The sequence below is a fragment of the Hippocampus guttulatus genome, chromosome 7 (genome assembly GCF_054856545.1).
Source record: "Hippocampus guttulatus isolate MCC_2025c chromosome 7, RoL_Hgut_1.0, whole genome shotgun sequence".
Classification (NCBI taxonomy): Eukaryota; Metazoa; Chordata; class Actinopteri; order Syngnathiformes; family Syngnathidae; genus Hippocampus; species Hippocampus guttulatus.
Window position 1 is genome coordinate 7,197,939 of NC_141267.1, and position 15,748 is coordinate 7,213,686.

The window sequence follows — 15,748 nt, forward strand, 5'->3', positions numbered from 1 at the left end:
GTATGAAAAATACTTCTAGGCCATGAATATAGAACAACTAAATGAGAAACAGGAAGTACACTCTGACCTTGCTTTTGTGGACAATGGATCGATGAACTGTATTCTCTATACTGCATCCCTTTTATAAAACATTGAAAAGTTCGATGTTCATTTCAGCAAAAATTATTCATAGAACTAACATTTTCTGTTTCCATACAACTTGTTATTGAATAAATTCTGAAGCTGAATTATCAAGGCCGGATGCAACAAAATGTCTGCTTGCCTCTGTCTGGCCATTAGCTCTTATTTATCGGGTTGGTTCTAATAGTACTCTAATAAAACGTGAGAGTCTGCATGTGTGCAATAGTGGTGGTGAAAAAAAATTCAAGGAAGCTAAGGTCATGTGCGCATATACACTACACCAGGGTGGTTCAATGTCCATCTGATCAAGGCCATTCAATACTGACTGGGTCTGAGATCTCAGTTAGAGCACACGTTGATAAAGCACGCATGTTCTCGATGCCGAATGACACCCACATCTATGACATTCAAAAACATTCCTGTGATATTAAGGCCGGCATTGTCTAAACTGGTGGATCTTGTCTGTCGACATGTTGCACCAGCCATCTGTCTCTCCTCCCCCCGAGCAGATACAGCACAATAATATGACGTGGTGGTTTGTGCTTCCTGCTGTTGTTGGGCTCCTCGCTGGAACAAAACCCCGTGGTACGGTACCTTTTAGTTTGTATCAACATTACCTCCTCCTCAATACTTTCTTCGTAAGACCAGGGCAAGTGTGCAGACTTCAGCAATTACTCTGTAACTGGGTTTCCGAATAAACCTGTGACTATATAAAAATCGTCTAAAAGTTTAACAGTGTCTGTTTACTCTTCTTGCCTCTGTAAAATAATTAACGGAGTCTTGCTAATACGAAATGGACCGCGGCCACTGAGGCTCAGCTTCTGGAAAGCACATGATTCATCTAGCCTGCTGACGCAATTGTGAAAGCCGTTCGGGGCGTGTCTGAGGAGGAGTCAACCATGAGGTTATAAAATGACTGCAACTGCTGTCACTCCGCTACCTTCCATGTCCCTGCAGTCGGTTTGTGTCCCCCACGACCGTCCTCTGCGGCTGTCCAAGCAGTGGGTCCGATTACGACGCTAACACTGGAGCTGTAAAATTATTCAATTGGGTAAGTTAATATTTTCCTTCTTTCTCTGTTTTAATTATCTTTTTAAGTAAAACATTTCCCATTCTGTTGGGGGTTTTTTTATGGTGAATGTGGAGTACGTGTTCCACCAGTGGCACATACGCTGTAAATTCTTTATTTGGCTTTGAATGTTGTGATGTACGGGCAATGTAAGAAAACGACCAGGTTAATTTTTCTTGATGTTTGTCTTCGGTAACTAAAAGCCAACTTTACGTCAGCCGCTACGCAGTTAGCTTGTAGTTTAGCACGCACTGGTTAGCTTGTGGATGGCAGCGCTCAAGTCAGCGTAATTTTTAAAACCCATTATTTTGTGCCTAAAATATGGTGAGTTGCTTATGCAAATTAAATATCTTAGATTAGGTTATTTCGTATACTTGGATACTTGATTCATCCACACGGATAATTAAATATTTTTTAAAGATATAATCTCGATACTTTGCAGTGTTTCCGAGGTAATGGCCTTGCACGTTTTCATGTTTGGGTTGTGCGCAGGGCTCCGGTAAAGCGCCGCAGAAAGCTGACCAGCCCGCACCAGTGTGATCTCTTGCAACTGTCTCGGAAACACCTCCGTTTCGGAGAAAGTGCAATCGGATAGGCCAAACACCACTGCCACAGCCGCCGCTCATCTTCCAATAACAAATCGCCCAAATCGAAGCAGAATGGTGCAAAATAAGATCACCGAAGTCACTGGATTCCACCGCTCATTTAAGGTTTGTTAAGTGTGTTCGTGTGTGCGCTCGTCGGTTGGGGGGGGGGGGCGTGCATGTGAGAGAACTGCAAACAATCAGCACATTGTTCATCACCCCATTTATTACAGCTAATGTATGGGTGGCTATCAAGCCACATGAAGTAGGGCTTAAGTTCTATGACTATATGGTAGTTTGATGTGGTCCAACAATATTATTGTTTTGTCTGAGTAGGCCCAATAGGCACTCTTTTGATTCTAGCTTGGTGCAGCTGAGCCAAGAGATTTGATCAATTGAGGAAGTTGTGGCTGTTTGCTTATTTCAATATCTTACTTTCCAGGGCCAAAATCCTTTTGAGACAGTTGACTTCACCAAAAATGGATCTCATCTCATTGATTCAACATTTGATTTTGATTCCCCCCCAAGGCATGGTGGGTATTAACACTTTAGTTGTATAGTAACCCATTCTGTTGGGGTTGCTTCCTCAGTTTAACGATTACTCAAACTCTGTAATAATGTAGTGTCTATTGTGACAGATATACCTTCCAGCCAGCCCATAGACATCCCTGATGCCAAGAAGAGAAGCAAGAAGAAGAAGCGTTGCAGGGCAACAGACAGTTTCTCTGGGCGATTTGAAGGCAAGATAATTTTCTGTGGACTCTGGCTCGATGTAAAATTCTGCTGCATGAACAGAATGCTTAAGATTCAACTCGTTCACCCGCTCACAGATGTATACAGACTGCAGGATGAAGTACTGGGAGAGGGTGCCTATGCCAGGGTGCAAACATGCATCAACCTTATAACCAACAAAGAGTATGCTGTCAAGGTAAGATGCACAGCTTTTAGTCTAAATGTACAATATGATGATTATTGAAGTCTCTTGCTGAAGGAAGTTTTTGTTCGAAAGCAGGATCCTCAAGTCTTTACATTGGCTGCCACATGACTCTCTTTGTGTTACTGCTGCTCTGGAATTAGCTGCAGTCAGCAGACACTCCCCTTGCTGTTTTTACATGCAGCCAGCCAATCACAGAGCAGGGAGGGATATACCCTCCCATTCATTCCACTCCTATTGCCCAGAGAGTGGATGCTCAGAGAGAGAGAGGGAGAGAACATTGTGTGCTGCCAAAACAAAACCCTCATATAGAGGAGGAGGGGTGGTGGGTGGTGCTGGTTGAACATTGTGACCTAGGATGTTTACATGGTTTTATTCCTCTTTTCACTCTCTGCAGTAATATTTCTTTTCACTTTTAAAGACCCGCCTTGAATGAAGTAACTTCCCTCTTTGAGAACTGCATTGCCTCACACAAAGGAAGCAAAAACATTGCATAATAATTGTTTTAGCACAAGTGTGTAGTAAAGTGTGGTTCTCAACGCTAAATGCACACATCCAACTGGACGTTAAGCTGTATTATGCTTGCATCCACAGCCTTTGTATACATTTGTGCAAGCAAAAATCCTTGAATTCCTACAGAGCACATACGATATCCATATCATAGAAATGAATAATAAAGAAGACTTGAGGCAAGCGTTTGGTCATGTGATGATGATCTGTTGCTGTTGTTTATGCTGTGACGCGTTGGTGGATCTCCAGTGGAGATTGTCGTTCTGGGGGAGGAAGCGTGTAGAGTAGGTCATTTGCTTGTTGAAGGGGGGGGGGGGGGGGGGGGGGCTCAGACTGCTCATGCCAGATGTCCCGTCTACCAGCCCCCAACGACCCCACACCCCAGCGACAGGCGAGTTGCAAGTGCTGTGTCCTTGTGTTGCAACTGGAACAAAGCTTCACCAAGTACAAGCAGCAGCCTGTACATATTTAACACCTCCCTGGCTTAGATGGTTGTTTGACTATCTTGCTTAGCGGCATAAATATCATCACGTATGTATTGTGTGCGTCCGTGTGTTTGTCTGCTGTATAGATGTGTGGATAGATTGATGGATTGGAGATATAGATGTGTATTGTATGTATTATATATGTATGGGTGCATAATTTACTTCCCCGTTTTATGAGCTATTGTGCTAGTTCGTGGTGCTGACTCAGACTGGATGAGTGCAAGGTGCTTTGGAGTGCTCACTCCACTCTTGTCTGTGCATTAATCCTTGACGCATGGCAGTACTGGGCTTCAAAAGCAACTGTAATCCAGCTACCATGAAGAGAAACATGCACAACATCCAAGCAAACAATAACTGTTCAGGACTGGAACATTCAGCCCTTTTGATTTGGTGTCAGCAGTATATTATGCTCCTGGCATGACGCTCAACTGATGGTGGCCCCTCGCTGGTTAAGCTCCCCATGGCACAGCAGTTATATTTAGAGAGCATGTTGTTTTTGTTTTTTGAGGGATTTTTTTTTTTTTAACCGTAAGTAGTTTGGGAATGCCCCACGGAATGTTTCAAATGAGGAACACTTAAACGCACTTAAGATTTAAATAAGACTGACACATGGCACTAAATATAGCGCCGCTGTGACTTTGTTAATCATCGTGGTTTGGCTGGCAGCGTTGAAAGTAGGTTGAAGTGTATTTACGAGTGTGTCACAGGGTGGGGTGACTTTTGGGAAGCGGGGGAAATCGAGGCCTTAACTTGGCACCACATATGGAACATGTAATCTACTCTCTGTGGACACATGTCGACTCTTATGATGCATGAGCAGCATGTCCTCAAAGTTACGCGCACCATTGTGCCCTTTATTTTTAACTACAGCGTATGACCAGCTCCCCATATTAACCAGTGTCTTTTCTTTCAGATAATTGAAAAAAGACCAGGCCACAGCCGCAGCCGTGTCTTTCGTGAGGTCGAAATGCTCTACCAGTGCCAGGGCCACAGGTGGTGATCCTCCTAATCACTGACTCAAACCAAATACAACGTGATCACTTTTGACTCTAACCTTTTTAACCTTGTAATGCAACACATTTTTAGTTCTAAAATGAGGGTACATGTAGGCAAGAAGGCATTTTGTTTGTTTGACCGCCTGTATCTTTTCTCTTAGTAATATCCTGGAGTTGGTGGAGTTCTTTGAAGAGGAAGACAAATTCTATCTGGTCTTTGAAAAGCTCAGAGGAGGTCGGTGAATTGCAGTTGCTCTCGCACAAATGTTCATTTTATTTGACCATGTAAAACGCCTGGCATGCCTTTTAGGGGAGTGGGGATTTGGTCTGCCTAATGTCAATAGCTGATACACTTGCGTTCCCTCCCATTAGGGTCCATTTTGGCACACATTCACAAGAGGCAGCACTTCAGTGAGCAGGAAGCCAGAGTTGTCGTGCAGGACATTGCTCGAGCTCTGGATTTCCTGCATAACAAGGGTGAGCACGCTCTCACAAATCCTTGACAGTGTGCCCATCTGGAGACATTTTCAATATTCGTGTGAATGTTTTTGCATTTTGATATTCACATTTTAAATGTTTGTTCCCTGTTTTAGCTGTGATACACTAACCAGAAGCATGACTGTCTTCTTAATTTCCAGGCATGGCACACAGGGACCTCAAACCTGAAAACATCCTCTGTGAAAGTGCAGACAAGGTGAGTCTGTGCAAACCTTTTCCGTCCATTTCAACTAATGGGAACTAATGTGATGAATAGTGGATTGATAAGCTGCTCTCATATGGGTGTGATAACTGTCCGGGCAAAGATAGTGTACAAAGAGTTCTATAATTGTACTTGAACGATTCAAGTGGGTGTGATGAGATTTTTATTCTTATTTTATGTTCCTCAGATTTCCCCAGTTAAAATCTGTGACTTTGACCTGGGCAGTGGTATCAAACTGAACAGTGACAGCTCACCCATCTCCACCCCTGAGCTCCTCACACCCGTAAGTTCATGATCAACCTTTTAAGATTAAGATATCCTTTATTTGTCCCACACTGTGGAAATTTACAGCCTACAGCAGCAAGAATGTGGGTAGAAAGAAGAAAAAACAAACAAACACCGTTCAATTTTCCTCACGAGATATAAATTATAGAGGTCATGTGCTACAAGGATCAATAAGTGTGTCGCAATCGAGTGGGGTGTGGCAAAGCAAACCTTGAGGAGAGTCATTAGGCTGAACCATACTGTAATAAATGGAAAAGATTGGATTAGATTGCCTTTGCCATTGCACAGAGCACCACTACTCATGCAACCAAATACGGTTTAGCTGAGCATCTACAGAGGTGCAAAGAGAGCAGAAAGTGCAGACCTAGTGTATGTAATTGGTATTGCCTTTGCAGAGAGGATTTATTGGATCGACAATTTATTCAGATGGAAAGTTTATTTCTTTAAAAAAAACTTTGACCTGACCCAGGTGTTAAATTGTACAAATCTAATGTTTCGTCTTGAGTTATTCGCTCTTTTGTACCTTTCCTCTTTGGAGTTTTCTATTCCATGCAGATAAGCGTTGTGCTTTCAGGCTTTAACGGGCCTTTATCAAGTCGAGGCTGCCTGCCCATTGGTCATGCGGGATAGTGTTATGCTCAGCCTGCCAATCAGTTTTTCATTGTCCCTGCCTGGCAGCATTCTTTTTACCTTATCACTTTATGGTATCAGCAGTTCCTGGCTCGATATCCCTTAGTGTAAGGTACACGTCCTACTTATCAGTTGTAAATATTGAGGCCGGGAGTTTGAGGTTATGATTGTTCGACCCCGCACCATCATCACAACACCAAAGCAAATTCCTCAAAGCAAAGTGCCGCGAAAAGTGGGATGCACGCCATGTAACGATTCTGGCTTTTGCTACGTGTTGACACAGGCAGTCTGTGGGTAGTGTGTGCGTACGTGATAGATGGATGAGAGCAGGTGAAGGAGGAGGTGCTTAATCCTGCAGGAATGGTGTGTGTTGGGGGGCTGATTACAACGATGGTAACTTCATCTTTTGACGGAGAAACCACAGACCGGTGCAGGACAATGGAGCCCCAATACAGGACAATTAAAAAAAAAAAAAAAGTGACCGACTGGAAAGATTTTAGGAAGCAATGTAACAGCCTTGGAATGTACCACAGAGGAACTTCCAAGGCCATGTTGTGTTTTAGAAAGAGTGCCTACCAAACCACACACAAACCTGTGAGGCAGTGCGGAAATATCCACCCTATCTCTGCTTATTTTTAATGCCCCATGACCCCAACCCTACATTTTTGTAATGTTCTTTATACAAAGGAGATCAACAAGGTTTGTTCTACAATGTTTTTATTTCCCGCCGCCCATACCTAGCAACTGAGCTTTGATTGGCTTAGACGAGTGGATGGGGGGGGGGGGGGGGGTGGTATGGCCTGCTCATGAATGCAGGATTCGTAGAGCTGCTGTTACACAACATTTATATTTTTGCATCTTTTGCGTTCATCCACGGTGGTATTGAGCATAATAGTTTTGTCAGTCCGTCCCCGTCCCCCAAAGCCGTTTTGATTTTGAGAATAACAACAATGAATGTTGGATGAATCTTTCTTGGAAAAAGCTAAATATTGCTTACCAAGAAAGCTCCACAATTGTCCAGCATAAACCAAGCAAGGCTGCTCGAATATCAAAGCTTTCATGTGCAGTATTTGGGAGATTTGAAGCCGCCTCATTGTGCCAAAATTGAAGCAGTTGTGGCTCCTATCCCATTTGCAAGTTCCCCTAAACCCTTGCCAGGTAATCTTGTTTACCAGTGTCAGGGGTGTGGAACATGAGTGGTGTCATCATGGGCTGACTAGTCACATGGTCACGGGAAAGCCTCCGCTTGCGTTAATGAACAGCTCATGAAGAAAATTTTGAGTGGGCATGGGATGCTTGTTAGCCATGATGCGTTTATTATTCGCTGAAGTTACAAGTGGAGCAAACAAGCTTAACCCTTTTTAATGATCTATTTGAAGCTTTTTTTTTTCTTGCTCTTTCATTATATTTTTGTCCTGAATTCTGTTTTTTTCAACGTGATTCTTCATCTGTTGAGGCAAGCTTTCCATACGTGTGGATGGTAGAAGTGTGGAGGTTGGGATTTTTCCCTGCGACAGAAGCAGCTTTGTCTGAGCTCGGGTTCCTTTGCAACACATTTCATGTCATAAATATGTAGGAGAGGAAGAGGAGGAGGAGCTGCTGGGATGTTGTGCAATCGTCTTGCTCAATGTAAACATGGCCCCTACAGATTAAAGGAGAGATGAGTTGTCCTGGGTTTCCAAGCCAAACTGCACATTTGATTTTTTTATTTTAAATTATTTTTATTTTTTTTTTAGCCGAAGGCTTGCAGTTTCACTGAGCAGGCTGATGACCAAAGAAGCGGTTTTTGATCAGTTTGTCAGGCCCATCAAGTCCAGATTTTGCTGAACTCTTGGTTTGTCGAATGTCTATGGACGTCACTCGCTCGTAATAGAAATTTTGAATGAAGGTTTTTGTGAACTCGTCACCTGCTCCTCTTTTGTACCATGAAGGCATCATTTGGCTTTTGTGCTTTAAAGTTATGTAACTGGCAAGGGCTCGGCCCAGTCTGTGGTCCTGCGACATGGCCAATCCTCTTTGCTGGGGCTAAGTGTTTGGCCTAATTCTTGTCTTGGATACATAACGAGGCAACGTCAGACCTGAGCCTGCCTGCCTGCCTTTGCCCTCAGTCCACTGTGTACTGTGTGCAGCTGGCTGGTCCAAGTTGTGACTCAATGTTCCTGCAAACCTGCCCCATTTGATGCTGTGCGGGGATGTTGCACAACATGTTTTGAATTTCCACACAGAGAAAAGCTGTGCGGTGCCTTTTTTTATTTTTTTTTTCCGAAACTTGGCCCATCCTCCCAGATAACCATGTGACTCTCGCAGTTCGCCCCCGTTTAGGCCTCTAGCTTCAACACGAGGTGTCAGCTGAACTGAGGAATGTCAGGAGCAGCAGCTAAAGAAAACATTTCATTCTGCTTGTATGCTGCTCATAGCCAAGCCTGTGGCTAACCAATGTGTTCTTCTCATCAGTGTGGCTCTGCAGAGTACATGGCACCCGAGGTGGTCGAAGCCTTCAGCGAGGAGGCCACCATTTACGACAAGCGCTGTGACCTCTGGAGCCTGGGAGTCATCCTATACATCATGCTGAGTGGTTACGCGCCCTTTGTAGGCCACTGCGGGCGTGACTGTGGCTGGGAATTGGGGGAACCTTGCCACAGATGCCAGGTGGGATTATGGAACGTCAGACATTTTGAAAAATGTTTTCTCATTGGTCTAATTTTTGACTTCAACAAAACGGCTCTTTTCCTCCTGTAGAACACCCTGTTTGAAAGTATTCAGGAAGGAAAGTATGAGTTTCCTGACAAAGACTGGGCTCATATCGCCTCAAGTGCCAAAGACCTGATATCCAGACTACTGGTTCGGGATGCCAAAAATCGCCTTAGCGCTAGCCAGGTGCTGCAGCACCCCTGGGTGCAAGGGGTGAGTATCGAGCCACCATGCTACCGCTATCATTTTGATTTAGTAATGGAGGAGTGCATTTTTACATTTTTAATGGGCTTGCTTTCATTTTTAGGGTGCATCTGACACTCTACCTACACCGGTGTTTCATCAGAGGTGAGGCAGTTGACCATGCGTGTAGTTTTCGATCAGCAACACTTGGCCTTTTTATATCCTGTGAACCTCATGTCCTTTCTCCCGTTCCACAGAAGCAGCAATGCGAGGGATCTGACATTCTTTGCAGACAAGGCCATGGCTGTCAACCGGCAGCTGGCTGAACAGGATGGCATGGAGGAGCAGCATCAGCTGGAGACCCCCTTTGTGGTCACTGCTGCCGGCTCCTCCATGCGTCTCTCTCCTCCTTCCAACTCGAAGCTGGCCAGGCGAAGGCAGCGCAGCAGCCAGCCCAAGGGCGGCCCCGTCTCGGCTGCCGAGCTTCGTCAGCTCTTGGCCCCTCTTGTTATTGTGGGGGACTGTGCCTGAATGTTGTCAACGTTGGCTCCAGATCTTCTGCGAAGACCTGCTCCTCTCCTTGCCTGTCTTTGACTCTCGCTGGCCTTGGTCTCTGGCCATTCAGGCTCTTTCTGAGTTTGCTGTATGGGGAGACCACAGATCTTCTTCTAAATGCCTTTTGACCGTCTGCAACACTTCTGAAGCACATCAGCCCAGGGCCTGCAAATGCAGATTCACGTCCAGGTTTTTGGGGAGGGAGGTTAAGAGAGAGTTAGTTTTATAAGCCCCACCCACCCCCCTTCTCTCAACACTTACGTTTAAAACTAAGCTCAGACACCAAAGGACAACCTCTCATGCTGCTCCCACGTTACAACTGGATCCACTGTGAATTAAGTTGTCTGGAATGTTCTCTTTGCCTGTATGTGTATGCATGAATGGTCAATCTGTACATGCATACAAGATTATGCAATACGCCAAGATGAAGGTGTACATAGGGGGGTGGAAGAGCTGTAAGCCAATGCTGTGTGCCTGGTGCCATTATTGTGTGGCTGGGGAATCTTTCAAGCTATTTATTTATTTTTTTGTTTGTTCTCCACGCAAATAATTTTGGAATCGATTTGTCTCAGTGGCTACGCAATCAAAGCTCCAAGAGCAGAGAATGTCTGTATACTGGCAGCCACGATGTGATTAGTGCAGTGATTTATACAGTTTGGCTCAATGCTGTAAGGATCAGTTGCCATACTGTTGAAGATCACAGATCAAAATTATTACTATATGGTTGCCTCCGTAAATGACTCGGCAATCTTGAACAATGTCTGGTATGTTGCTCTAAATAATGATCACAGTAAAATTATTATATATATTTTTTAATAATTTACAATGTCCCCCAGCCACACCCAGTGCTTACGTTTTTTTTCAGTTTTGTATTTTTTGTATATGTAAATCAATGTATGCCTCAGCGCTAACCTTGATATTTTTGGCACTAAAAGTTAGAATTCCCTCATGCAGGGTTTGAAAAGCACAGTTTGGCCGACGTGACCTTGTCATTCGATTGAATACACTTATTTGGACCATCTGCATTTTTAATGCTGAGGTCTTATTTTTAATGAGACATCTATTTCCAAATATTTACATCATTGAAGACAGTCACCCCCCCAGACTAAAAAAAAGAAAAAACTTTTTAAAAAAAAAAAGGAAAAACATTCCACAAAAACAAACAAAAAAAGTCTTCCACAAATGTGTAGCTGTATATGTTTACCTTATGTTTTTCATGTTAAAAACTCCATGTGAATGTGCCACTTTTTTCTTTCATTTTTTTGAATGGATTTTTATTTTCTACTTGGTGATTTGTCATGGAGGCGCGGTTGAGTTCAGGTGAAACACCGGCTGGTTTCCTATGTTGGTTTACGGTATGTTAAGTTGTGTGAAAGTCGGCAAAGTTTTAGTTGAGCTGGAGCGTTCTTGCCCAGACAGTGATTTTGTTTTGTTTTTGTTTTAATGTTCACAAGTTGGCAATAATTATTTTCTTCTCGAATGAAGTAAATGTTCATTCTGAGACTGTGATAGACAGTGAAAAGTGACCAGGTCTGTTTCACTTAAAGGGGGTTCAAGTCACGACCGAGCACATGGAACATGTGGAATAACCTAGCAGACAGGTGCTGACGATCCACTACCAGCACTGCAGTTATGGTACTCTGGAAATGGTCGCCTTTTTGCTAAAGGATCCACTCTGCTGATAACGGGACACTGTAATAGCTTTCGAAACCACCGACAAATGCATCATCATGGGATTTTATGTCTTATAATAAGACCTGAATTTGTATATGCAGCTGTTTCTTCTCTATTTGGGAAACTACTTTGCTAAATTTGATTAAGGCAATCTTTACGGGGTTTTAAAACGCCTGATACAGTTCAGTATTTTTCTTTTTCTTGTCTCCTGCGAGCATCGCAAGTTTTGGACTGGGTTTGATACCTGCAATCACGTGCACACACAAAGGGCCATAGATCCTGACTGGTGTAATAAGAGTTCTAGGTCATGATCATTTCTACTTTTTTTTTGTGAAGTGGCAGTTGTTTTAATACTGTCTTATTGGGAGAAAGTTCTATTCTAAGGCTCTCACTTTTTGTTTGTCATTTTGACGTAAGAAAGTGTTCAGTTCATTCATGAGGACAGTGTCAACCCTTCCCATAATTTGAATGTCGTCCACAGGCAAAGAATTTAAAATCCAGCAATACTTCTCAAAGCCTTCCTAATTGAACTCAAGTGTGTGGTATACAATTCTGCCTGTGGCGGAAGAAGCAGGCATTGAGCTGAGGCAGCCAATGCCTGAAATTAGCACCATCTCGATGCCCTTGGGGGGGGGGCGTTTGGAATAAATACATAAAATATAAACCAATTTTGATTTAAGATAAGCACTTTACAGTATCGTGAATGATTGCAGTTCACTCAAGGCAACGCTTAAAACAGTTGTTCCAGAATTTTGTATTGTTTTTCTAAAAAAAATAAAAATAAAAAGCAATAAAATGCTTTTAAAAACTCACGTGTGTTTGTGATGTCTATTAATCATTGTGCTCATTGATTTCCTGTTCAGTTTAATGGACTTAGTTGGAACGCTGATACTTGGCATGTGCGCCCTCCTTTCTCACCAGTTTCACATTAACCAACATTATCTTTTGACCAAGGCTGAGACCATGCCTACAGATTGCAGTAAATTATCTTATCTGTCAGACTCACTGATATTTGAGCTGTGTCACGTGTCCTTAGCTGTTAATACCAGCACACTTTTCCCTTCACTCTCTGAACTATGACTTGCATGCGATTCTATGCGTCAGTCATCCAGGATGCCACTGTGGGGCTTTCCACAGGCGGGCGTCACCATATGTGACTGATGCAACCTGCTGCAAGAGCTATCGCCACGTGTGTGCGGATAGGAAACGACTTGGCTACACATTGCAACTTTGAGTTATGCGGTTACAGCTGTCAAAAAGGGAAATATGGAATGCTGCTCGGAAGTTTACATACAGTACAAAAAAAATTAGTAGAGTAAACGGACTGTCCCATCGAAATTACTCTGCAGATAGCCATTAATGTTTGAACTGATGGTAACAAAAGTGACAACACATCTAAGTGAAAATGTCCTCGTTTTCTCTCCCCGGTCTCACCTGACGTGATGTTTCAAGTTCTTTGGTGTGAACGGGGAGCAGGCAGCCACATACAGACATTTTTGGGGGCAGATATTCAAGCCAAAGTAACCGGCATTGTTCGCTAAAAGTATCCACGCAATTAAGAAAATCACTCGTATATACGGTGTGCCTTTATTTCTCTAAACGCAACCCACAGCCGATAAAGCAATGGAGGTGAAGAAAAGTGGATATAAAAAGTTTGCGCGCCACTATTCAACTGCCAGGTCTTGAGACCAAGAAAATCAAAAATATATGATTGTGTTAACAATAAACCAATTACATTTAAACTCATGTTAGAGCAGCAGCATACCTTGCCACCATTTGATGTGCCACAAATAAAGTTCTGTTGTTCTGGTAGGCTTTTCCTGACATCTTTGTTGTCACATCTTACAGCATAATCTATGATCCCCGGAGAGTATTTGTAGCATCAGAGGCATCTTTGTTCAGAGCTTTCACAGCAACAGAGGGATCACATTCTTCAAAGGTGAAAGGTCAGGGAAAGAGGACAAAAAAATTCCAAGTAAATATACCATGGACCAAAGCAAAGATAGTTGTCATCATTTGGAGAAAAATTGGCGCAACAGTCACATGACAAAGAACTGTCCGTTCCCTCAAAAGTGATGAAAAGGCAAGAAGAAAACTGGCTCCCTAGGGGCCACAACAACATTGAAGGTGTTGCAGAAATTTCTGGCAAGTACTAGTTGTAGAAGACATCCATCCATCCATCCATTTTCTGATCCGCTTTATCCTCACAAGGGGTGTGGGGCGTGCTGGAGCCTATACCAGCTGACATCGGGCAAGAGGTGTGGTACAGCCTGAACTGTTTGCCAGCCAATCACAGGGCACGCATAGACGAACAACCATCCGCGCTCACACTCACACCTAGGGACAATTTCGAACGTTCCATTAACCTGCCACGTATGTTTTTGGAATGTGGGAGGAAACCGGAGTACCCGAAGAAAACCTACACAGGCACAGGGAGGCTGGAGCTGGAATCGAACCCTGCACCTCTGCACTGTGAGGCCAACACGCTAACCAGTCAACCACCGGGCTGCCCTTGTCGAAGACATATGACAACAATTTCCTTTCTGCAAATGCCTGGGCTATGGGGTAGGGTGGCCATATGGAAGCCATACCTTTTAAAGTAAACAAACAAACATTTGAAACCTTTTGGCCAGAATTCCAAAAATTGTGTTTGTACGTGAAACATAACACTGCTAATCACCAAAAGAACACTATACCTACAGTAGTATATGAATGAAGACTGGTGATACAGAATCATACTTTGGAGCTGTTTTTCTTCAGCTTGAACCAGGGGCCTAATCAAGGTGTAGTAAATTATGAACAGAAATAAATAGTGCTGTACAAATCTTTCGGGCAAATATGTATGTTCGAAAGCAAAAAACATGATTTGCTGTTGCCAGCCACATTACGGTTCATATCTGGCCCTCGGGCTTTCAGTTTGACACCCGTGCGCATAAAAAAATTGCCCAGGCTACAACCTCGCAAACAACTGGAATTGAAACGGATTTACATGGGACTTACACGGGACAGGAGATGTGAGCCAATCTCTTTTTCGTCAATGGACGCTACAGCTTCTTGTGTGCTTTCAAATTTTTAGCTTGTAGCAGACGTGTGTACATTTTTGATCCACTGATGAGAAAAAGTGGTTAAGATTGCACGACTGTCTTTGTCTTATGTGTTGAGTTGTATTATTTTGTCATTTTATGTTAACTGTTCTGTTGATGGCGGCGCAGCACCCGCAGCGGCTCATCTCTCTCCTGTGGTTGAGAGGAAAGAAAATTCATCTGTGCTGTATGTTGCACATAGAGCAGATTTGGCAATAAAGTTGACTTGAACTTGAACCCGAAAATGAGTTGCATAAAGGCCAAAGGCAAGGTTGAGAACGCCTTTCCAAACATATACCACCTATTCATTCTGTCGACAATATTGACTCTTAGCATTAATAGACATTTCCAATGAAAGGGTTGTACAGTATACTGCATATTGGAAACGTTACATAACAGATAAACAGTCACGTATACGCCGTACGTTGTGTCAGTTAGTAACTCAGAAAGCTACTTGATTGCGCAACATGTTTTCTGGCATTGCAAACGTTTTGGGGCAGGAGGGAATTAACTGATGCAACAGCAATGTGACTGTTGTACTGTACAGTCTTCATTGGGCGTGACCGAGAGCCAAGAATCGGGATTGTACGCACTGCTGCCCTCTTGTGGAAATTCTTAGGTTAAACTCTGAGTAATTTATTTTGGTTAAATGTATGTGTAAAGACTGCATCACATACTAATATAATATAGTACGTCATAATACTGTGTAATTAATGCATTTAAATGTGGGATACTAAGATTTTCGCTGTACTTTTACGAGGAAATGCAAGTCTGTATCGCAGGACACACCCAACGCACTTGTGACGAATGAGCTAATTAAATTGTCCCTAATAGGATGACTTGTGGTCGGAAAAAAAGGCATAAAAACCCGCTCATGAGTTGGCATGAGCTATTAAAATGAGCGGCAGGTAGGTATTGCAGAGAATTTTACAATAGTTTTAAACTTTTCTATCCATGTCTCATGATGCAATTGTATAAAAATGTTTCTTTTAAATTTAACCCGTTTAGAATTGCCAATGTAAATTGCTTTCTGATGACTATTTCGTAGGCTATTGATCTAATACCGGTGAGACATGATTTAAGTGCAGTTACTTTGACAAACCTATCAAGTCATATTGAATGACTTAACGTGAAGAAACGCCACTCTCAAAAAGTTTTGTGTATTTAGTGTTTGGGTGCGGTTTAACTGTGACCCCAAATCGCACTACAATCTTAACAGGTCAACTTATTTTGACCTTTTTAAACTTTTG

The 15,748-nt window shown here is 43.0% G+C and overlaps 1 protein-coding gene across 1 annotated transcript; it reads left to right on the plus strand.

Moving 5' to 3' along the window:
* The first annotated feature begins 1,036 nt into the window (after window positions 1–1,036).
* On the plus strand, window positions 1,037–12,227 carry mknk2b (MAPK interacting serine/threonine kinase 2b). The gene is made up of 14 exons (XM_086115349.1): window positions 1,037–1,171; window positions 1,682–1,899; window positions 2,216–2,306; window positions 2,412–2,513; window positions 2,604–2,701; window positions 4,616–4,695; window positions 4,859–4,932; window positions 5,070–5,174; window positions 5,336–5,391; window positions 5,585–5,680; window positions 8,767–8,961; window positions 9,052–9,216; window positions 9,311–9,351; window positions 9,444–12,227. The coding sequence occupies exons 2-14, from the start codon at window positions 1,849–1,851 to the stop codon at window positions 9,715–9,717; spliced, it is 1,428 nt and encodes a 475-aa protein (XP_085971475.1). The 5' UTR covers window positions 1,037–1,171; window positions 1,682–1,848; the 3' UTR covers window positions 9,718–12,227.
* The last annotated feature ends 3,521 nt before the right edge of the window (window positions 12,228–15,748 follow it).